The sequence below is a fragment of the Artibeus jamaicensis genome, unplaced genomic scaffold, assembly GCF_021234435.1.
Source record: "Artibeus jamaicensis isolate MK-2021 breed Jamaican fruit bat unplaced genomic scaffold, CSHL_Jam_final contig_525, whole genome shotgun sequence".
NCBI lineage: Eukaryota > Metazoa > Chordata > Mammalia > Chiroptera > Phyllostomidae > Artibeus > Artibeus jamaicensis.
Window position 1 is genome coordinate 3,186,162 of NW_026521874.1, and position 22,010 is coordinate 3,208,171.

Here is a 22,010-nt window from a genome sequence, read left to right on the forward strand (position 1 = left end):
AACCTTTCGGTTATGAGACGACATGCCAACCAACTGAGCCCCACTGACCAGGGAGACCCGTGACAATTTTAGAGTTAAAGTCCATGACCGACTGGCCCAACCCTTGCTCGCCTGCACCAGTGAGCTCAGCACCTAACGACAACAAATTAAAAACAGCACGCAGATCCCGGCGTCTGGCTCGTTTGCGCAGCCAGTGGGAAGCTCCGAGCCAAACCCTCTGTTGCCAACTGCAGAGGGAGGAACGGGCTTGCCGAGAGGCTGCTCGGTGGAGACAGACCTCTGGGCGGCGGCCTCAGGACAAGGCCACGGTCTTGCGGGTTGTGCAACGGGCCAGTTGGGTCCAGGGAAGGAGGCAAAGGGTGAGGAGGGGAGCAAAGGCCAACCGACTTCAGAAAATGGTTTCTAACACCCACAAGTGCGGTGTTTGAACTTCTTTCCTCTCCAGACCCTTCAGATTTTTGAGGGCTGCGTCTCTGGGTGTGGGTGCAGGAAGTGGCTCTCGCCTCTCTGGCAGCGCCTGGGAGGGCCCCAGGGGATGAGAACGAGGAGCCCACGGCCAGTCAGGCAAAGGTTAGGGAGGGAAGCGAAGGCCAGTCCAGGACGGCTCCCCTCCCTCCCGGGAAATGTTTGTGTTTCTCCTCCCGGAGGGAGGAAGGACAAACAAGCTCTTTTCGTGCCTTCTGGGCAGCTCCGCGCTCTGCAGAGCAGAGTCAGTGGAGCAAGCGTGAGGCTGGAGGGAGAAAAAGCGGTCCCGGGACCAGACCTCTCCACTCTTCTCCGGCATGGACCTCGCTGGACTGGCCAGCTGCTTCCCAGAATGACCACTTGTGGGAGACTCCCTGCTTATCAATGCCTGGAGGGACCACCTGCCTGGGGGACAGGCAGCTGGTGACCAGGGCTCCAGAGAAAGGACACCCGGGGGCTGTGATTTCCTGGCCGCAGTTTCTGTTTGCCTGGGGCTGCATCCACCCCCATGTGCGGTCTGTGTCATCGTCTGTACCTGCATCCCAGGGAGAACTCAGAAAAGCAGCCGCAGGGTGAGTGGCAGCCGTCAGATTCGCGCCTGTGTCTCTGTGGGGACTGCTGGGGCCGGGAGCGCTCGCCCTCCGTCCGCCATGGACAACGGGTCGTGCTGCCTCATCCAGGGGGACCCCATCACTCAGGTGATGCCCCCGCTGCTGATTCTGTTCTTCGTGCTAGGCGCCCTGGGCAACGGCATCGCCCTGTGCAGCTTCTGCTTCCACATGAAGACCTGGAAGCCCAGCACGATCTACCTTTTCAACTTGGCCGTGGCCGACTTCCTCCTCATGATCTGCCTGCCGCTGCGGACGGACTACTACCTCCGGGACCGACAGTGGGCCTTCGATGACATCCCCTGCCGGGTGGCGCTGTTCATGCTGGCCATGAACCGGGCCGGGAGCATCGTCTTCCTGACGGTGGTGGCCGTGGACAGGTACTTCAAGGTGGTCCACCCCCACCACGCGGTGAACGCCATCTCCAACCGGACCGCCGCCGGCCTCGTCTGCGCCCTCTGGGCCACGGTCATCCTGGGGACGCTGCATCTTTTGACGGAGAGCCACCTGTGCATGCTCGAGACGACCGTGTCCTGTGAGAGCTTCATCATGGAGTCGGCCAACGGCTGGCATGACATCATGTTCCAGCTGGAGTTCTTCCTGCCGCTCGGCATCATCCTGTTCTGCTCCTGCAGGGTTGTCTGGAGCCTGCAGCAGAGGCAGCAGCTGGCCCGGCAGGCTCGCATGAGGAAGGCCACCCGCTTCATCATGGTGGTGGCGGCCGTGTTCATCACCTGCTACCTGCCCAGCGTGTCGGCCCGACTGTACTTCCTCTGCACGGTGCCCTCCAGCGTCTGCGACCCCTCCGTCCACACGGCCCTCCACGTGACCCTCAGCTTCACCTACATGAACAGCATGCTGGACCCCCTGGTGTATTATTTTTCCAGTCCCTCATTCCCCAAATTCTACACCAACCTCAAAATCTGCAGTCTGAGACCCAAGCGTCCGGGGCACCCCAAGACTCGGCGGCCGGAGGAGATGCCCATCTCAGACCTGTGTCGCCGGAGCTGCACCAGTGTGGCCAACAGCTTGCAGAGCCAATCGGAGCTGCGGTGGGATCGACGGATGTGAGCGGCCGGCTTTAAAACAGACAGAATCAAGGAGGACAGATGGGTGACTTGGAAATAGCTCACACAAAGAAAGGGGCCAGGGGCTGGGCTGTAACCTCCTCCTCTGGTGGAAACAAGCCTCAGGCTGCTGCGCCTTTTCATGGAAAGTCCCAGTTGAGAAGTGAGTCGGTCAAATTTATGGGATCTGATTACAAACCACAGCAGATGACATGCCGTGTGCTCGTAGCGGGTATGTGTGTGCTGGGTGGGGGTGGGGGTGGGGGGCGGGGAGGTGGGTGTCCGGCTGAGCTGGGCTCCTGTGGCATTTGAAACGGCTGAGGAAGTAGGTACTACAGCTGTCCTGTCCTCTCTCTCACGGGGAGTTAATGAACTTGATGACTTACCAGTATTTCTTCTCCTCTGACCGGAAATCATTCCTTGTCTCGGAAAACAGAAACTGGACTAAGTCGACACCTCTGTGCGGGGCTCACGGAGGCTCTGCGGGCTGGAAGGCCTTAGTCTGATGGTTTTCATCTTCCTGGGGGGGGTTGCGGGGTTGGGGGGGGACTCTGCTCGTTTCTTGGCTGCTCAGGGGCCCAGGAAGAGTGACAGGAAAAACAATCTGCTCTGACCTTCTCCGGACTCCACAATTTTCCGCAAGCCTTTGCATTTGAAACAACTCGCTAAGGGGTATGTTTACCTGCCCTGATTTTTCCAGTGGGAGCTGGAAAAAAAGCCCCACTGGCTTTTGGGAAGAGCCAGGACCAGCAGAACGGCTTTTGCCCGCTTGCTCTGTAGCCGTGAGTTGACATGATCCCTTCCTTTGTGCTTCAGTGTTTACTGAGCTCCTGTGCCGTGCCGGGCACTGTGCTCTGTCCCTTTACCTGGAAGGCCGTTTGTCAGTCAACGCTTAGGTGATAGCAAAGGTATTTGGGGGGAGGGGCTGAGAGGTCAATGACCTTCACCCTTTCAGTGCAGCCCGTAGAGCAGTTTGGAGAACAGGGTCTGTAAAATCAGTGTGGGATTCTGCCCACACACGGAGGGGGGGCAGGGTGGGCTCCCGGCTGCCTGTGGGGGTCCCGCAGGGAACCCTTGAAGCTGATGATTCTGCGAGGCCACACGGGCTGCTCTGCCCTGGATTCGGGGGAAGATGCCGGGCCAGCCTCAGCTCCATTCTCAAGCCCCAGAGCGGTTCCGGATGGAGGTGGTTCTCGGGTCTTCATTTCCACTCTCTCAAACTCCCAGGGTATTCTGTTCCCGTGAGGACCCGAGAAGCTTTCTGTTTGTTTGGTTTTTGTTTGATCCTCACCTGAGGACATTTTTTTTCATTGCTTTTCCAGAGAGACACAGGGAGAGAGAGGGGAAGGGAGGAAGAAAGAGAGAAGGAGAAACATTGATCATTTGCCTTTTATACGTATCCTGACTGGGGACCGAACCTGCAACCCAGGCATGTGCCCTGGCCAGGAATCGAACCCATGACCTTTAAGTTTGTGGGACGACGTCCAACCAACTGAGCCACACTGGTCAGGGCAGGACTGTACCAGCTTTTAGTCCTTTGGCCTCCAAAGCCCCCTCTAGGCTGCCCTTATTGCTTCTTTTTTCAGAAGCGCCGCAGAGCTTAGTAAAAGCATGGGCCATGCAAAGTCAGACAAATCAAAGAGTGAATCCCACCCCAGCCGCCCACTAGGTGCGTGGTCTGGGGGCAGACTCGACATAACCACTTTGAGCTGTAATTTCCACATCGGTCAAGTGGGCGTAACAAGAAGGCTGAGTTCAAAAGGTCGTTGGGCAGATTCAACAAATATCAGATCCTGAAGCACGGGAACTTGGGTCACTGTTAGATCCCCGGTGGCTAGAAGAGTGCCTGCACATAGTAGGTGCTCAAGAAATATTTGAATGCACGACTAAGTGCACAGGAAGCGGTAAGCCTAGGGAGCGGCGGTCAGTATTCCATTTTGTGACTTTTTATGTGAGCCTACTTTTCACATAAAGAAACTGAGGCACGGAAGTGATTTCCTTTGGGGTTCAGGGCCCCTCGGTGGCTGCTGCACTGTTGCTCCCCAAATTCTTCTGCTCCCCAGGTGCCTGGGGAGGAGGAAAGGCCAGGATTTTATTTTATTTTTTTTTGGTTAAGAGAGAGAAAGAGAAAGAGCAAGGAGGGGGAGAGAGAGATTCCTTGTTCCGCATATCGATGCATTCATTGGTTGGTTCTCGTACGTGCCTTGACCACGGATCGAACCTGCAACCTTGGCGAGTTAGAACAACGCCCAAGGCACCTGAGCTTCCGGGCCAGGGTAGAATCCTTATCCGCATCAAAGAAACGTGTATCTTCCTCCTAGCAATCTGTGAAAACCACACTTCTGCTTTCGCTTCTATTCTTAGTTCTAATTCTTTCCTGGGCTGCTCCTTTGTTGCTTCATTGTAATAAAAATGGTTCCCCAAGTGAGTCCGTGCCTGTGTGTGTAGCCCTATGCACGTTAAATGACTCATAAGGATTTACCCTCCGTGGAAAAAAAAAATCTAAAAACTTTGCAGGCTGGTGGTGGGTAGAGAGGTTCGCACTGAGACTCAGCAAGAGCAAATTAAAAAAAGTTGAAAACCCCAACGCAGACATGATTCCAATTTTGCTTCCCTTCCTGGGTTCACAGAATCTGATGGAAACCAGCTCCCGGCCAGAAGTGTTCTCAGAAACTGTCAGGAGGGGGAGGGTGGCTTGTTGACAAAGACTGTTTGAACTGCCTGGAATAGGAAAACGTAATCGATTTGGAAGAAAAGGTCTGTTCCTCTTTTTCAGGGTCTTTCAGAAAAAGTCACATAAAAGCTAGAATGAATGTTAGACCACATATTCTATAGAAACTGTACCAAAAGAAAGAGGTACCTTTACTGGTGCTGAGACTGTAAAAGGTCCAGTTCTTATCTTTTCTCAGAATGGGCTTCCTTACTGTTTATTACAAGTGAAGGGATTTAAAAAAATAGACTTTAACACAGGCTGTGACAGACAAAGGTGGCCCCAGGAATTCCACTTCTGGGTATTTATCCAAAGAAACCCAAAACTCGACATTGCAAAGACATACACATCCATAGGTTGGCTGCAGCGTTATTTGAAATGGCCAAGCTGTGGAAGCCACCTGAGTGTCCATCAGTCGATGAGTGGATAAGAAGCAGCAGTACACAGATGCAGTGGAACACGACTCGGCCACAGACAAGAATGAAATCTTGCTTCTGGAAAAACACAGTGACTAAGGTGTGCCTGGTGTAGCTCAGCGGATTGAGCACAGGCCTGTGGACCAAAGGGTCGTGGTTTGATTCCCAGTCACGGCACATGCCTGGGTTGCAGGCCAGTTCCCAGGAGGGGACACATGAGAGGCAACCATACATTGATGTTTCTCTCCCTCTCTCCTTCCCTTCCCCTCAAAAGATAAATAAATAAAATCTTTTTTAAAAAAAGGTGAAGCCTGAAGTTGTTAAAAACAAAACAAAACACGGTGGCCGAGAGGGTACTTTGCTGAATGAAAGAAGTGAGACAGCATCTAGAAAGCAAAGGAACAGGCTGAACAGAAACAGCCCCAGAAGCACTGACACTTGCCAGGTGGGAGGGGGCGGGGGGGTGGGCGAGGAGGTGGAGGGATGAGGAGCACAAGCTGGCAGCCCCAGGGCGGTCGTGGGGACGTGACGTCCAGCGGAAACTGCTTATGGTGTCACGACCCAGTGTGGCCCCAGCGGGTGCTGGGGCCCCGGGCGTGATCACGTCGAAGGTTATGTAAATGTCTAACCGCTATGCTGTGCACCTGCACCTAGCACAGTATTATCCATCAACCATAACTGAAAATTAAAAAATATATTTTTCTTAAAAGTGAGAGGGTTAAGATGAGGTCTGAAGTTACCAGATGCAGGGGCTGTTTAGAAGGGGGAGCACGCCGGGCAGTGGGGTTCGGCCAGGCACTGCAGGCTCCACAACAAGGCGGGTGCGTTGTGACGGCGGTCTCACCCACGGGCCGTCTGGGGCTTCTAACCCACAGGTTGCCAGCAGAAGCTGAGACACCATCATTGTCACTGCCAGTGCATCCCCAGCTTTGGGACCAGCTCCGTAACTGGCCGGGCTCCTTGTTGGAAAAAGTATGGAGACGCCCTGGCTGGTGTGGCGCAGTGGATTCAGTGCTGGCCTGTGAACCAAAGGGTTGCTGGTTCTATTCCCAGTCGGAGCACGTGCCTGGGTTGCAGGCCAGGTCCCCTGTAGGGCGCGTGGGAGAGGCAACCACACAGTGATGTTTCCCTCTCTCCCTCCCTTCTTCTCTCTCTAAAAATAAATAAATAAAATCTTTTTTTAAAAGGGTATGAAGAATTTCACGGTGGTGGCAGCAGAGCATGGAACTAAACCCAGGACCCTTTGAAGCACATCCATGAAGCTGAGGCCCTACATTTCAGACAGACGGACAGACAGATGTTGAGATGAAGTAAACAGATGGACTCACAGAGGGGCCTCAGAGGAATTCCGCCTCCGTAGTGAGCCGGTGGGAGTGGGAAGGGGTCGGTATTTCATGCCCTGGGGACACACACGGTTTGCGCAGCCCCTTTTCCAGGGGGCTGATCAGGCACCAGCTCCAGACCAGGAACAGCAAAAACACCTCGGAGAACACGGCTCCTGAGCCCGTGGGTTCCATGGTAGAAACCAAGGAAAAAATAGAATTTCCAGTAGGGGGAACTGCGGTGAACGTGGTTAACGGGGTTCTACAGGAGAACTCCACCCCCCCACCCCCCCACCCCCCCGCCCGGATTCTGGCTTAGGTGAGGGAAGGCTTCTCAGAGGAAGTGACTCATGAACTTCAGTCTTGGGGACAGAGAGGAAGCAAGCAGGCAGCCCTGGGGGCAAAGGCCGTCCAGCTACGGTGGGGGGGGTGGGGGGGTGGAGCGAGGACGGCAGGGGTCCACCTCAGACCGGGGAAGGGAGCCCAGGCTGGGCTGCGAGGTGTCCACCGGGGCGGAAGGCTCTCTTCGCAGCCCGACCGGACAGGGGGTTCATGAACAGCCTTCCAGGAGCCATTATTATCTTTAAGGAAGAATTACATTTCTCTGAGTACAGAAGGCACATATATGTTTTTGTTTGAAATGCAAAGAACACATAAGTCTACAGGGTCTGGCAGAAGTAACGTCTGCCTGAGTGTGGTTGGTAGGGTGATATGAGTGCAATAATTTGTAATTTTTTAAAGATTTTATTTATTTTTAGAGAAAGGGAGGGAGAGGAGAGAAACATCCACGTGTGGTTGCCTCTGGTGTGTTCCCCACTGGGTTGGGGGGACCTGGCCTACAACCCAGGCATGTGCCCTGACTAGGAATCGAACCATGGACCCTTTGGTTCGCAGGCCAGTGTTCAACCACCTGAGCCACACCAGCCAGGGCTGGAAGCTACATCCTTAGACACAGAAGTGCTGGGCCAGAGGGCAGGCACGGTGGCTGACAGCCCAGCCCCAGAGCCAGTCTGCCTGGACTCAGATCCTGTCTCCTTCACTTCCCGGCTGTGTGACCTCGGGCCAGTAACTCAGCCTGCCAAGGCTTTACTCTCCTTGTCCACAAAATGGGGACAAGAACAGCACCTGCCCCCCGAGGCGTGTTGTGAGCGCTGAGTGAGTTTACATGCACCCGCAGCACCGAGAATAGCGCCCCACACAGAGTAAGTGCTGCTTCTATCAGCTGTGCTCCTTCTCCAGGACTAGCTCTTATTATATCAGCTTTTGTGACCACCTTCACAGGTTCCAACACGCTGTCCCCAAAAAAGGCTCACCCGACTTATACTTCCCACCAGCACTGGATTCAGAGCCTTGACACTTGCCAACGGGCTCTTACTCATTTTGTTTAACAAGCATTTTTTCTTACTTTTTAAAAAGAAAAACAAACAAACAAAAAACTCCTTTAAAGTGATGAAGTGCAATTGCTCAGTTCCATTGTCGGTGTGTTTGGTGTTACGCTGAAGAAGGCTTTGCCTACGCTGAGGTCACGAAGCCCCGAATCTCCATTTTCTTCTAAGAATTTCATGTCTTACATTAGATCTGTGATGAATTCTGCATTTGTTTTCATGTGCAGTTTGAGGAAGGGGCCCTCATTCTTCTGCGTGTGGCTATCCGATCGTCTCAGCACCGCTTATTAAAAAGACTGGTCTGGCCCTGGCTGGTGTGGCTCAGTGGATTGAGCACCGGCCTGCACACCAAAGGGTTGCTGGTTTGATTCCCAGTCAGGGCACATGCCTGGGTTTCGGGCCAGGTCCCCAGCAGGGGGCGTGAGAGAGGCAACCACATATTAATGGTTCTTTCCCTCTCTTTCTCCCTCCCTTCCCCTCTGTGGAGAAATAAAATAAATAAAATCCTTAAAGCACAATTGGTCTGTCCCCCATTGATTTGTCTGATCATGCTTTTAAAGGTCAGCGGACCGCAAGTGCCCACGGGGGTTTTTCTTGAGTCCTCGGTCCTGTTCCGACGTTGGTCCTCAGGTCGGGCCCACCCTGCCTACATTACTGAAGCCTCGCAGCAAGGTTCAAAATCGGGTCAAAATTGGGAAGTGTTATTTAACTCTGTTCTTCTTTTCCAAGATCATTTGGTTATTCTGCTTTGCCCTTGGGGTTTTTTTTTAATTGAATTCATTGGGGGTGACATTGGTTAATAAAATTGCATAGGTTTCAAGCGCACATGACCTTAGGTGTTTAACATTAAATTCGACACTGTGTTTCAAAACCCTGACATGCCCTCCTTCTGTCTTTTTACTATTTTTGAATTTTTATAAGGTTCTGTGGGAAATACGCCGACAACCTGGCCAGGAAGGGAGGTCTCTGACCCTCTTTTTCTTCGTATATCCGCCTGCCCGTCAGCAACACAGCTTCCTCTCTGCCTCCTCTCACCCCGGTTCCCCTTCCTCCTCGGCCTCCCCAACGGTCCAGAGGCCTCTTATTTCCCACCAGGCAAGTGTCCCATCTGCGGGGCACCTCTACCACAATGTCGCCTGCGTCCCACACTCTCCTGCTCCAGGGCCCCTCCCGGTAGAATGAAAAAGGGCTCGGTGACTCGCTTTAATCCACGGAATGCAGTGAAGGCGATACGCTGGGATTTCTGAGCCACAGGCCTGAAGAAGGTCAGCTTGTGAGGCTTTGAAGCCCGGAGCAGCCTGTAAGGCGTCTGTCTCACCTGCCGTGTGGAAAGAACATGGGAAGGGGCTGGGTGGACATGCCACCCAGAGATGCCACCCAGAGACGCGAGACCACCTGAAGAGGAAGACATGCTCTGGTGTCCTGCCTGGATCTAGGCGCCCCCTGAGGGACCCCAATGGAGGGCTGCCCGGCTGGGCCCAGCCAACCCTTAGACTCACGAGACCAAAGACAAGGGTTCAAAGACAGGCAGTGAGGGACTTCCAGCTCTAAGCCTCGGTTTTCTGATCTGTGAAATGGGGATGAGGATAAGATCAGCACGACACTTGTAGGGTTTTTGTGAGGATTAGATCCCAGGCTGGTGTGGTTCAGTGGATTGAGTGCTGGCCTGTGAACCAAAGCGTTACTGGTTTGATTCCCAGTCAGGGCCCATGCCTGGGTTGTGGGCCAGGTCCCCAGTGGGGCTTCAGGAGAGGCGACCACACATTGATGTTTCCCTCCCCCTCTCTTTTTCTCTTCTCTCCTCTCTCTCTAAAGAGAAATCAAATCTCTTTAAAAAATGATCTCACGAGACTTCCGCCAAGATGGAGGCATAGGTGGATGTGCCGTGCCTTCTCACACAACCAAATTTAGAGACAACTAAGTATTAGCAACAGAAAACACAGCCAGAACACGGAAAATTGAACTTTTCGGAAGTCCGTTAACAACAAATTCTTCAGCCTGACCGGTAAGGGGCGAAACCAGCGGCTGGTGAAGCGGGGTTGCACAGGAAAACTCGGTCAGACGCACTCAGGCGCGTGGATCCCAGGTGCAGGGTTGGACCTAGTGAGCAACCGAGCGAGCGACCAGGCGAGCGACCGCGGAGGAGACAGCGGGGGAGCGGGGCAGCAGCGGGGGAGCAGTGTTGACTGTGGTCGTGCATTTGTGCATGGGTGGACAGGCGAGGGAGTGGGCGATTGGACTGGGACCCAGCGGGTCCCCGCAGCAAGCAGCAGGGAGAGCGCCGCCATTTCCCCCGCTCTGACCACGCCCACACACACAGCGTTACAACCCAGCCACCTGGGAGTCCAAGGCGCCGGTTCTCACACTTACAGGGCGCGAACAGACCAAAAATGGCTCAAGAAGATCTCAAAGCCCCAGAGCCTATAAATCTAAGCAATGAAGAAATAGCAAAACTCTCAGACGCACAGTTTAAAACACTGGTGATCAGGATCCTCACAGAACTGGTTGATTATAGCCACAAATTAGACAAACATATGAAGGCGAAACTAATTGAAATGAATGGAATTGCACAGGAAACCAATAGCGATGAAAAAGGAAACAGGGACTCAAATCAATGGAGTGGACCAGAAGATAGCAAGTAATGGCCAAACAGAAAAGAGTCAAGAAGCAAGAATTCAAAAAAATGAGGAGAGTCTTAGGATCCTCCAGGACATCTTTAAACGCTCCAACATCCGAATTATAGGGGTACCAGAAGGGGGAAAGGAACAGCCACCAGTGGAAAACTTATTTGAACAAATAATAAAGGAGAATTTCCCCAATCTGGCAAAGGAAATAGACTTCCAGGAAATCCAGGAAGCTCAGAGAGTCCCAAAGAAGTTGGACCCAAGAAGAAGCACACCAAGGCACATCATCATTACATTAGCCAAGATTAAAATGAAGGAGAGAATCCTAGAAGCAGCAAGAGCTAAGGGGACAGTCACCTACAAAGGAGTCCCCATCAGACTGTCAGCGGATTTCTCAAAAGACACCTTACAGGCAAGAAGGGGCTGGAAAGAGGTATTCCAAGTCATGAAATCCAAAGACCTAACAACCAAGATTGCTCTATCCAGCAAAACTTTCATTTAGAATGGAAGGACAGATAAAGTGCTTCTCAGATAAGATCAAATTCAAGGAGTTCATCCTCACCAAGCCATTATTATATGAAATGTTAAAGGGACTTATCTAAGAAAAAGAAGTTAAAGAAACATGAACAGTGAAAGGACAATAAACTCACAGTTATTAACAACCACACCTAAAACAAAAGCAAACTAAAAGGACAGCTAGATCAGGAGTGGAAACATAGAAATGAAGATCTCGTGGAGGGTTAGCAACAGGGGAGTGGGAGGAGGAGAAGGGGGGAGAAGGTACAGCAAATAAGTAGCATAGACAGTAGATAGAAAATAGATGGGGGGGCAAGAATAGCATGGGAAATATAGAATCTAAAGGACTTGAGACACATGGTCATAAACTAAAGGGGGGGTAATGGTGGGGATGCGGGGGTAGGGTGGAGGGGAATGAAAGGGGGAATAGAACAAGTGTAACAGCATAATCAATTAAAAAAATTTAAAAAAAAAGATCTCACATCCACAGGGCCTACCACAGAGCAAACTGTTGATCAACGGTCGCTATTACTATCTTTCATTTTAAAACCTAGCTCCATCCAGTTCCGTGGTGCACCCTGAGGCTGGGGTAAATAAGGAGGTTCGGAGGTTCAAGTTAATGTACGAGTCATAGACTGTAAGTGGACCTGGCCCAAAACCTGGTGGAATCACTGATAGACGTTGACATGATTCATTCTAACAAGTTTCTGTCCAACTCATGCACTAGTAGAGAAAAAAATACATAAACAAAGGACGTACGCAAGACAAAACATGCCCATGGCGGAGTGGGAAGACCGGAAATTCCATAGCGGGCGCCAGAACCCTGGGGAGGCCGGAATTTACATTCTGCCCGGGTGATGCCAAATTTTGGCTTTAGAACAGTGATTTTCGATGCTTTTCATCTCACGGCACATGTTGACTAATTACTAAAATTCTGTGGCATGCCAAAAAAAAATTTTTTGGCCGACCTTACCAAAAAAATAGGTATAATTTTGATTCATTCACACCGGATGGCATAGTTGTGTTGGCCGATGTCATTTTTTTTGTTTTACAAGTTAAGGGAAAAGAGGTCAGTGCGCCTGACTAAAGAGCCAGGTAGTGTGTGTTTTAAACGTTCCTGTGGCCTGCTGGTGGAAAATTGCTGGTTTAGGATCACAAGATGTGAGTACTGGAAGGAAGCTTGAAGACAGCCCAGCCCCTGAACTTGCACATGAGGAAGGTGAGGGTTTAAGAGGGTTTAAGGGGGTTTACCGCCCGTCACTGATGAAGCCAGAATGCACCGCCAGAGCTCCAGTTTTTCTCTTTTTTCAAACTTAACAATATCTGTTGCTCTTTTCTAATTTTGTCCATGATCATCCTTTTTGTTAAAAAAAAAAAAGCAAACACTATAAAACTGTAAAATTTAGAAAGGGAGGGTCCCTCGCCAGTGTGGGTTCCCAGAAATAACTGGTCAGCTTGTCCGACTCTTAGTTAAGGGAGACCCTTAGGGTTAGTCCGTGGATGTCATGGACAAGTCCACACGTGTCCCCAGAAGGCAGCGTGACAATCACAGGCAGCAAGGATGTGAAACAAATACCAGGCATTTCACTGGAGCCTGAGGACACCCACGGAGTGTGACCTCAATGCCAAGCAGCCTGACCGGCAAGACGGCCTCGGAAGAGGCTGTGCGTGCTGTGGTCAGGGACACAGGCTCGGAGCCTGGTGGGGGGAGGGGTGGTGGTGGGGGGGGTCGGGATCCACATCCAGGCCCCGCTCTGTCAGCTGGGCAGCCTCGCACATGTGTGCTAACCTCTCTGAGCTTCGCTTTCCTCATTCCGGAATCTGAATCAGTCACGCTCCCTGCCTGATGGGCTGCAGCCAGGGCAGGACAAGGGCACGGATCTAAAGCCCTGAGCATGCAGGTCTGACACATCGGAAGCTCCCTGCAACGTGGCACCGGCTTCACCTTTATCATCACCTCTGTCATCAAGGACGTCTGGCTCCTGGGAGAGTCTAACGTTAGATCACCCTGACTAACGTGCGGTCCAGGGTGTTCAGGCCTCTGCTGTCGAACCTGGGTGTGGGACTCAAGAAACAGAGTTGCTGCCCTGGCTGATGGGGTTTGGTTAGAGTGCCGTCCGTAACCAAAAGGTTGTGGGTTTGATTCTCGGTTGGGGCGCGTACCTGGGTAGCAGGTTCAATCCCCAGTCCAGCTGTGTATGGGAGGCAATCAATCAATGCTTCTCTCTCCCATTGATGCTTCTCTCTCTCCTTTCTTCTCTCTCTAAAAAAGAGAGAGAGAGAGAAGAAAGATAAAGAAAAAAAGAAAACATTTTTTTAATTTCTAACTCAAAATAGAAGCAATTTAGAGACTTCTAGCAGAGCAAGAAGTCAACAGACCAAAATGTCACAGGGTAGACTTGTTCTGTTGGGTTGCACTCAATTACAACTGAAAAGCAAAGAAATGATGTGTGAACTGGTGACCTGGATGCAGCAGAGTTAAAAGTTCTCTTCAGTCCTGTCACTCTAAGTTTAATCATCCAAAAAAACAGGGGCTTTTAAACTATCACACGCTTAGTGGGGGCGGTGGTGCCTGCATGGGGGGCAGGCGTTGCCCAGGAACCCTCTGCACTTTCTGCTCAATTGGGCTGAGAACCTCAAATTGCTCTGAAAAAGAAAGCAGATTGCTTTTTCAAACATCCTGTACTTGAACTTAAATCACTTGAGCAGGAAAGCATATCACAATCTAACACAAGCAAAAACCTCGACTTATTGCAACGCACCCCTGGCATATTTTCCAGCATCTTCGGAAATTTTATGCCACTCTCAAGTAGCTTTTCTTTTCTTCCCTTCTGCTAAGTAGGAATTAATTGAAGAGTTCTGGCAGGGAAAAGCAGCCAGTCCACGTTGGGACAGAGAAGATGGCACGGGAACATAACACCCCATACATCTCTTTTAGTAAAATAGACAATTTCTGCCTTCTGGGCCTTTTCGAAAGAAATCATATGGCTGCTGTTCCCTTAATCATTTGCATACGAAGATTTGTGCTCATTCTGAATGTTTCTGGAAACCCAGACTGCTCAGCACAGGGCGTTATTATTGCCGTTGGTGGTAACATTGTGAACCAGCCACACGACAGCGAATGCACACTCGGACATGAAGCGCCCGGGAGACAGGCTTCGGAAGGGACGCCCTCCGCATTTCCACGGTTCACAAATGACAGCCTGCCCGAACCTATCCTTTCCATTTAGAAAATTCTGCGGGTTCCCATCTGCCCTGGGGATTTTTATTACTTATTTATGCAAACAGCACATTGCATAAGAGCCTTGCTGGCCTTTTTTTTTTTTTTTTTTTTTTTTGAAGCGATTTCGTAGTTTCCTGGTAACCATTCAGTCATCTATTACAACACCCTGACGTGCCATAAAGGCAGGCGCTCGGCCACACACCCGCCACACAGACTCACACCTCTTTCCTTGAGCACGGCGAGGCGAGGCCCTCCGAGCGCCTGCCCCGGTCCACCCATGCGGCTGCACCAGCAGCAGGATGATCACTTTCTGCAAATCCGGAACAAGAGCTGCTGCGTGTTCCGGGATGACTTCATTGCCCACGTCCTGCCCACCGTGCTGGGGCTGGAGTTCGTGTTCGGGCTCCTGGGCAATGGCCTCGCCCTATGGATCTTCTGCTTCCACCTCAAGTCCTGGAAATCCAGCCGGATTTTCCTGTTCAACTTGGCCGTGGCGGACTTTCTCCTGATCATCTGTCTGCCGTTCCTGCTGGACAACTACGTGAGGAAGTGGGACTGGAAGTTTGGGGACATCCCTTGCCGGCTGATGCTCTTCATGCTGGCCATGAACCGCCAGGGCAGCATCATCTTCCTCACGGTGGTGGCCGTGGACAGGTACTTCCGGGTGGTCCATCCCCACCACGCTGTGAACAAGATGTCCAACCGGACGGCGGCCGTCATCTCCTGCTTCCTGTGGGCCCTGACCATCGGCCTGACGGTCCACCTGCTGTACAAGAAGATGCTGATCAAGAACCGCGACGCCTACCTGTGCAGCAGCTTCAGCATCTGCTACACCTTCCGGTGGCACGACGCCATGTTCCTGCTGGAGTTCTTCCTGCCCCTGGGCATCATCGTGTTCTGCTCGGTCCGCATCATCTGGAGCCTGCGGCAGCGACAGATGGACCGGCACGCCAAGATCAAGAGGGCCATCACCTTCGTCCTGGTGGTGGCCGTGGTCTTCGTCATCTGCTTCCTGCCCAGCGTGGCCGTGCGCATGCGCATCTTCTGGCTGCTGCGCACGCGCGGGACGCAGAACTGCAACATCTACCGCTCGGTGGACCTGGCCTTTTTCATCACGCTCAGCTTCACCTACATGAACAGCATGCTGGACCCTTTGGTGTACTACTTCTCCAGCCCGTCTTTTCCCAACTTCTTCTCCACCCTGATCAACCGCTACCTCCGGAAGAAGATGCCCGAGGAGCCTGAGAACAACCGCAGCACCAGCGTGGAGCTCACGGGGGATGTGAGCGTGGCCAGGACCATCCCCAGCACGCTGATGAGCGACAGCAATGAGTCGTGGAGCCCGCCTGATCCGACTCCAGGCTCTACTTAAATGAAATCATCCACCCAAGAAGGGAGATTTCCGCCAAGAACCGAGCTGGCTGGGGAAGCAGCTGGGCTGGTGCACAGAGTAAGATCATTAGACTTGGCCCGGAGTTTCCTGGAGCTTCCAGACTCGGAGAAGCTGATTTAGAGAAGTGGGGTGCAGGGTGGGCCACTTGGTTGCAGAGAGCCAGCCCTGGAATCTCGGAGGAGCCAGGAATCAGGTGCCCAGACATTGGCACCCCCTGCTCCCTCTCGGACACTTGCAGAATTGAGGATGGCAACCCCAGCCGCACTTCTGCCAAGAGAAGTTGGAGCCGCAGAGATGCCTGTGGGCACCTGTGGTTCACCGGCACCTTCCCTTCAGTTGCCTGACACTTGGATGGGTCTCACCTCCTGGGGCCCTACCCAGCCTGGTCCTGGCTCCAGCTGAGAAACAGAAGAGCTGAGGGACTGGAAAGGAGTGTCGGCTTCCCGAGGGAACCAAGGCACCGTCCTGTAAGCCAGCAGATCCCCTGCAGTCAGCGGGATCAATTCATCTTGGGCCTGAGCCTTCGCCGAACTGGATTAGACTAATGGACTCACGGACTCTGGGTTGCGTCTGAGTCTCCAATACTGGTAAGAGGAAGATTGGCCCTGAGAGTAACTTTCCCAAGTTACTAAGAGAAAGAAAATGGCTTTTGTGTCACAGCCTGCCATTAACCCACCCCCTCCTGTTTATACTCATTTGAAGCTTGAGCAGTTAAAAAGGCTTCAGGGCAAAGAGCTGCTTCCCACCTCTGTTTGCTTTTGTTATTAAGAGGGAAAGGCAGCCTGCTGCCTGGAGGGGAAGGTGCCTCCTGGTTCCTTTGCTTGTGTTTCTGTACTTACAAGAATCTGCCACCTCAATAAACTTCGATGTGAGACTCACAGTCTGGTGCTGCATGTGCGTGAGTGAGAGTTCACAGAAGTGGGACTTCTCACTTAAGCGGAAAGCTTTATGGGTTGGGACCTGTGTCCTGGTAGAAAAATACTGTTCCCTGTAACACAAGAAACACCATGGACTGTAAAGGAAAAATTCTGCAGGCCAGTTGGGACCAGGATAGGGCAGGGAGGGCATAAACACAAAAACCATTCCACTCAAAGGGGGAGTTATGGTCAGGGTGGAAAAAAACATTTTACGTTCTATTAAAGTTTTGGTGACTATGGCTATCATTGTTTGCATACATAAAAAGGAATCAGGCCAGACTGGGGTTTCTGCACAGGAGGGGAAGGCAGAACTTCCTGTGGAAGAGTTTCAGTTCGCAGTTCTGGGGTGGAAAGGAGACGTCCTGGCGTGAGTCTTCGACCTGTCCCAGTTTCTGTTGCGCTTTCATTTCCAGCTTCTGTCCCTGCTGGATTCTTTAGCAAGACCAGGCTTGCTCTGGAGTTCCGAGTTAGATGCAGATAAGAAATGCAGATGCGCAGGCCCCCAGCAGCAGTTGCGCCTCAGTCAGTGAAAGGAGCTAGCCCTCCGTGAATGTCTTCGGAGCACTTTGCCTATCTGGTTCTCCAACCAACTCCTAGAGGGAGAAAGTCAGTAAAAGCGGAGATCACCTGAAGCGGAAGCGGGCAGAGGTGGGCAGAGCAAGGCGGGGATTCCCTGGCCTCGGAGTGTGCGTCTGTGTTCGGCAGGGAGCTGGCTCCAGTCTGACGCGTTGGGAACTTGGAGCCCACGCTCGCCCGTCTTGTTCCTTCCTTTCATTAGATTTGCAAATGAAGCAGCACCTGCTTTGGGTGGTTGGTACAAATAAAGCAAGAAACAAGGTGCCTAAGACCCTCTTCTCAAAGAACTGACATTCAAGGCAAGGGGGCAGACAGAAAAGAGGTCTGCAGTGAATAGGAAGGAAGCCCAGCTTTGAGCATCAGGAAGACAGCAAAAGTGGGACAGGGGACAGGCTAATGAGGAGCTGGGGCCGGGGTGACTGGGATGATCTCTGTTGGAAAGTGACCGGGGATGAGCAGACAGAGCAAACAGTGCAAAAATCCAGGGGACAGGCATGCTAGGCAGAGGGGGTGGTAGGTACAAAGGCCCTGGGGTGAGAATGAGTTTGGTATGTGTGAGCATATTTGTTTGTTTCTTTCTTTTAAAAAAAAATATTTTATTTATCTATTTTTAGGCAGAGGGGAAGTAAGACAGGGAGAGAAACATCAGTGTGTGGTTGCCTCTTGTGAGTCCCCTACTGGGGACCTGGCCTGCAACCCAGGCATGTGCCCTGACTGGGAATCAAACCAGCGACCCTTTGGTTTTCAGGCTGGTGCTCAATCCACTGAGCCACACCAGCCAGGGCAGAAGATGCCTTCTTATCGTTGTTTCATTCAAGGTCCTCCTGGATGCAAATAACTGACACTGAGTTCAAATTAGCTTCAGCCCCCCCCCCCCCCAAAATTTAAATTAAAATAAAAGAGAGGAAAATCCTGAAGAGATGGTGGTGTACCTCCTAGGGGGACGTGAAGCCAGGCATGGGCAGCAGCCGCAGAGGACAAGTTCACGGCCTGCAGGCCTGCGCTGAACCGTGACTGTGGCTCAGTGCTCAATACCTGTGTCTCTCAGGTCGGATTCTCACAGGAGAGAATGTGATCGACCCCACTTTCCGAAAGGGTCAAGGAGCAGTCCCGCCGCAGCAGGGCGAAGGGGATTTCTGACCACTGTTTGTATAAGAAGCTGATCTCTGCCCCGTTTTCCTCTGATACCGGTTCAGGTCACCTTTTGCCTCGGCGAGTTGAACTGCCTGCTTGGGCGCTCAGCAAAGTCCATCTCAAGGCTCTTGCTCCCCAATTCCCACCACGTGACAACACTATCGTCCCCAGAGAACAGAGAGGTAGCTGACCTTTGGGAAGCCATGCCGTTGACATCGTCCCGAACCCATTCAGGCGAGGACCTCCATTTTTGAGCTCTGGAGTCCTTTCGAAGGGCTTTCTGGGGAATGAAAGTCCTGTGGTTGTTTATGTCGCGTCATCGATTTGGGGCAAAGAAATAGTCTTTGGGCAGGCCCGGTTGCAGGGAGCACCTGCCCATGACGTTCTGCTCACTAAACTTCTTGTCTTTAATGACAAAGGAAACATGACTGGGTTGTGACCAGTGCCGGGTTCTCTTCGGGCTCAAAGCGAACAGCGGGCCACCCTTCCTCTCCCCGGGCAGGGGGCCTGGGCAGGTGGCCTTACAAACATTAGGCCTGGCCCAGAGTCCACCCTGCAGGTAAGTGGCTGGTGCTCCTGGGCCCTTAACAAATGCTGACTTACCCAGCACTCTGGCTACACCCAGAGAGGATGTACAGCCACCAATAGGTGTTAGGATGTCCTGGCTGGTGTGGCTCAGTGGACTGAGTGCCAGCCTGTGAACCAAAGCCTCTGGTTTGATTCCCAGTCTAGGGCACATGCTTGGGTTGCAGGCCAGGTCCCCAGTAGGGGGCGCACGAGAGGCAACCACGCACTGATGTTTCTCTCACACTCTTTCTTTCTCCCTTCCCCTCTCTAAAAATAAAATAAATAAAATGCTTTAAAAATTAAAAAAATAAGTGTCAAGAGCAGAGGGTGACGTCCCCAAAGCAACCTAAACAAGATGAGAAATCGAACTGACCTGTGATGCAGTCAGGTGGGAAAATAATGGGTTTCTTCACAGCGTGGAGACAACACATCCCCCCTTTGAAATACGATGCTTTAGGAGGACAACGGTGTGGATGATCTGTTTCGGTGAAGCAGCACGATGCAAAGACTGGCTCACAGTTAAAAGACGCCACATTCGTCACCAGCGTTTGATCACCACCCGTCACTGTAGCTAGGGTTTGCCCGGTGCTGTCCCTGTGATCGATGTCCCCCAGAGCCGACCTCACATCGTCCTTCCGGGACCTTCACGGGATGTGAAGGGTGCTGTTCCCATTTCCCAGATAAGGAACTCCGAGGCCCGGCGAGTTTGCATGACGTTCCCAATGTCATCCAACCTGTAAGCGATGCCGATGCAGGCACCCGACAGGATACTGTAGCCACGAAGACAAATGAATGTGTAGCAACAGGACTGAAGGCTGAGCACAACATCTGGAGCAAAAAGCAAGGTGCCAAAAGACACGTGCAACGTGCTATCATTTATGTAAAGGACCCCAACATGTTTACATCGTGGTTTGGGGGAACGTCAGTATGTAACAAAACAAAAACCATGGCCAGGAAGGGGACCCAGTCACTGCAGGGTCACTTCTGGGGGAGGGAGGAGGGAAAGGGGTGGGAACAGGGCTGCAGCCCCATCCGCGATGCTTTGCCTCTGGTGGGAAAGATCTGCAAAGGCCCGTCAGTGGGTGACGGGGGCACAAAGTGTGGTGTGCGTCCGCCCTTTGGAACCTTCTCTTGGACTTTGGCCAGAACAGATGCTCGTTGTCAGAGCCCCCCGGTCTGCGGCCCTGAATGACGGTGGCCCTAGAAGACAAGCCCAGTGTCTGATCATGTTCCTTGTACATAGAGGGGGTTGCGGGGGGCAACTGTAGATTTTTGGTGTCTGTGTGGAAAATAATGCAGTAATTCATAAACAACAATCCAAGGATAAACTCTGTGTTCCAGGCTCTCACAATGGCAAACCTCCCCCCCCATAGGTCTCTGTCCCCCCACCCCCCCCACCCCGAGGTTTCATAGCTTGGCCGGAATGCGGGAGTGTTTGCTCAGCACCGCTCGGCACGGATGGGCCAGAGTAGAGTTTGGCACGTGGCCGGCTGTGCTGTGCAGCAGAGAAACGCGACTTCAGTGTCTCACTGAGGGCGGGCTGACTTTCCATAGGCAAACATCGCCCACCTGCTTCTTCTCTGCCCCCACCTGCCTTTTGTTCGGCGATGGAAATCAGTCTCCAAATGCACTAGCCTGCCTGGCTTTTTTGTTTGCTTGGTTTTGTTCAAAAATTGAGAGAAAAAAATTACACTGCTCTCTAGGGTTCCTATAGAGGCTGATAGTTCAGCCAAGATTAAAAACAAAACTAATCAAATTATTACAGTCAACCCAGAAAAAACCCTCCCTTGATATTTTTATCTACCGTGATTAGTTCGAACAGAGAATTGTCACATAAATCTCCTAGGAATTATCTTTCTAAAACAAAAATTGAATTATGCCCCTTTTCCTACCTCGAATACCTTTAATTATCAACGGGATCAAGTTCAAACTCAGTATGGCTTTTTGGCACCGGGCTACATGGTACCAACAGGGTGTGGCAGAGGCAAGAGAGAAGGGACTTTGGAATCGTATGTTCCCGAGACGAAATTCCCACTTGGCCACTCACTGGAGAGGTGCCAGTGAACAGAGAGAATGAAAGAGGCCTGGGACCCTCCCCGTGTGGGAGTTCCTGACATATTCTTTTCTTGAGATATCATTTACATGCTATAAAATTCACTTTTTTGAAGATTATTTTTAAAGATTTTTATTTCTTTATTATTACAGAGAGAGGAAGGGAGGGAGAAAGAAAGGGAGAGAAACATCAATGTGTGGTTGCCTCTCACGTGCCCCCCTCACTGGGGACCTGGCCTGCAACCCAGGCATGTGCCCTGACTGGGAATTGAACTAGTGACCCTCTGGTTCGCAGGCTGGTGCTCGATCCACTGAGCCACATCAGCCAAGGCCTCACTGTTTTTTTTTAGGCCAGTTATTTTTATCAGCTACCTTGTGCTGGATGTTTCATGTTGAGGAGAATTTCTCTCTGACTTGTCGCTTGGGCACACAGAGGTGCCCTGGAATTACAACCGCCACAAACAAGAGCATAGAATGAGATCCAAAAGAGGTGTGCAAAGGACTTTTTAGAGCTAAAACATGTGATTTTTGTGAATGTAAGAAACTTGGCTTATGAGTTAAAGGAGAATAGGGGTCTCAGCTGAGATCCAAATTAGATCAAGTGCGAGAAATGGCTCAAAACCAAGACTAAAACTATGAAGAGATAAATGAGGAAACCACTTGAGAAAAGACTCACCAAACCACAAGTAAACCTGAAAAAAAAATCCTCAAGAAGGGGGAAGAGAGAAGAGAAAACAGAGTTAAGGACGCAGGCCTGCGATGTTTTACATCTTAGCGGATCGGGAGAGTCGGGGCTGTGCACCGGAGGAGGACACCGGCGAAAGGAAAGGACCCTTGAAACCCAGCGGTCACCCTCTACGGGGATGGCGGCAAGTACCGAACTGTCTCAGCCAAACCTCAGTGATTGGAGGGGGGTGTGGAGTCCGAGTGGTTCAGGAATCTCACCCGGGAACAGGAGGGAAGAATAGAGGGGATGAAGGCGTCCCAAAAGCGCCCATCTCACTGGAGTGAGGGAGGAGACCAGGAAACGGATCT

The 22,010-nt window shown here is 51.9% G+C and overlaps 2 protein-coding genes across 3 annotated transcripts; both read left to right on the forward strand.

The window, feature by feature from the left end:
• The first annotated feature begins 371 nt into the window (after window positions 1-371).
• Window positions 372-4,568, forward strand: HCAR1 (hydroxycarboxylic acid receptor 1). 2 transcript variants are annotated; one of them, XM_037146375.2, is made up of 2 exons: window positions 372-1,037; window positions 1,201-4,568. In XM_037146375.2, the coding sequence occupies exons 1-2, from the start codon at window positions 974-976 to the stop codon at window positions 2,142-2,144; spliced, it is 1,008 nt and encodes a 335-aa protein (XP_037002270.2). In that variant the 5' UTR covers window positions 372-973; the 3' UTR covers window positions 2,145-4,568. The 2 variants fall into 2 exon arrangements, with proteins under 2 accessions (XP_037002270.2, XP_037002269.2); XM_037146374.2 differs by having other exon boundaries at window positions 372-4,568.
• A 9,986-nt stretch (window positions 4,569-14,554) lies between these two features.
• On the forward strand, window positions 14,555-16,609 carry HCAR2 (hydroxycarboxylic acid receptor 2). The gene has a single exon (XM_037161161.2). It carries the CDS (start codon window positions 14,614-14,616, stop codon window positions 15,706-15,708), a length of 1,095 nt encoding a protein of 364 aa, XP_037017056.2. The 5' UTR covers window positions 14,555-14,613; the 3' UTR covers window positions 15,709-16,609.
• Window positions 16,610-22,010: the final 5,401 nt, after the last annotated feature.

Excerpts from the sequence above, each read along its gene's own strand:
- HCAR1 (XM_037146374.2), top strand. The coding sequence starts at position 1,116 with ATGGACAACGGGTCGTGCTGCCTCATCCAGGGGGACCCCATCACTCAG.
- HCAR2 (XM_037161161.2), top strand. The coding sequence starts at position 14,614 with ATGCGGCTGCACCAGCAGCAGGATGATCACTTTCTGCAAATCCGGAAC.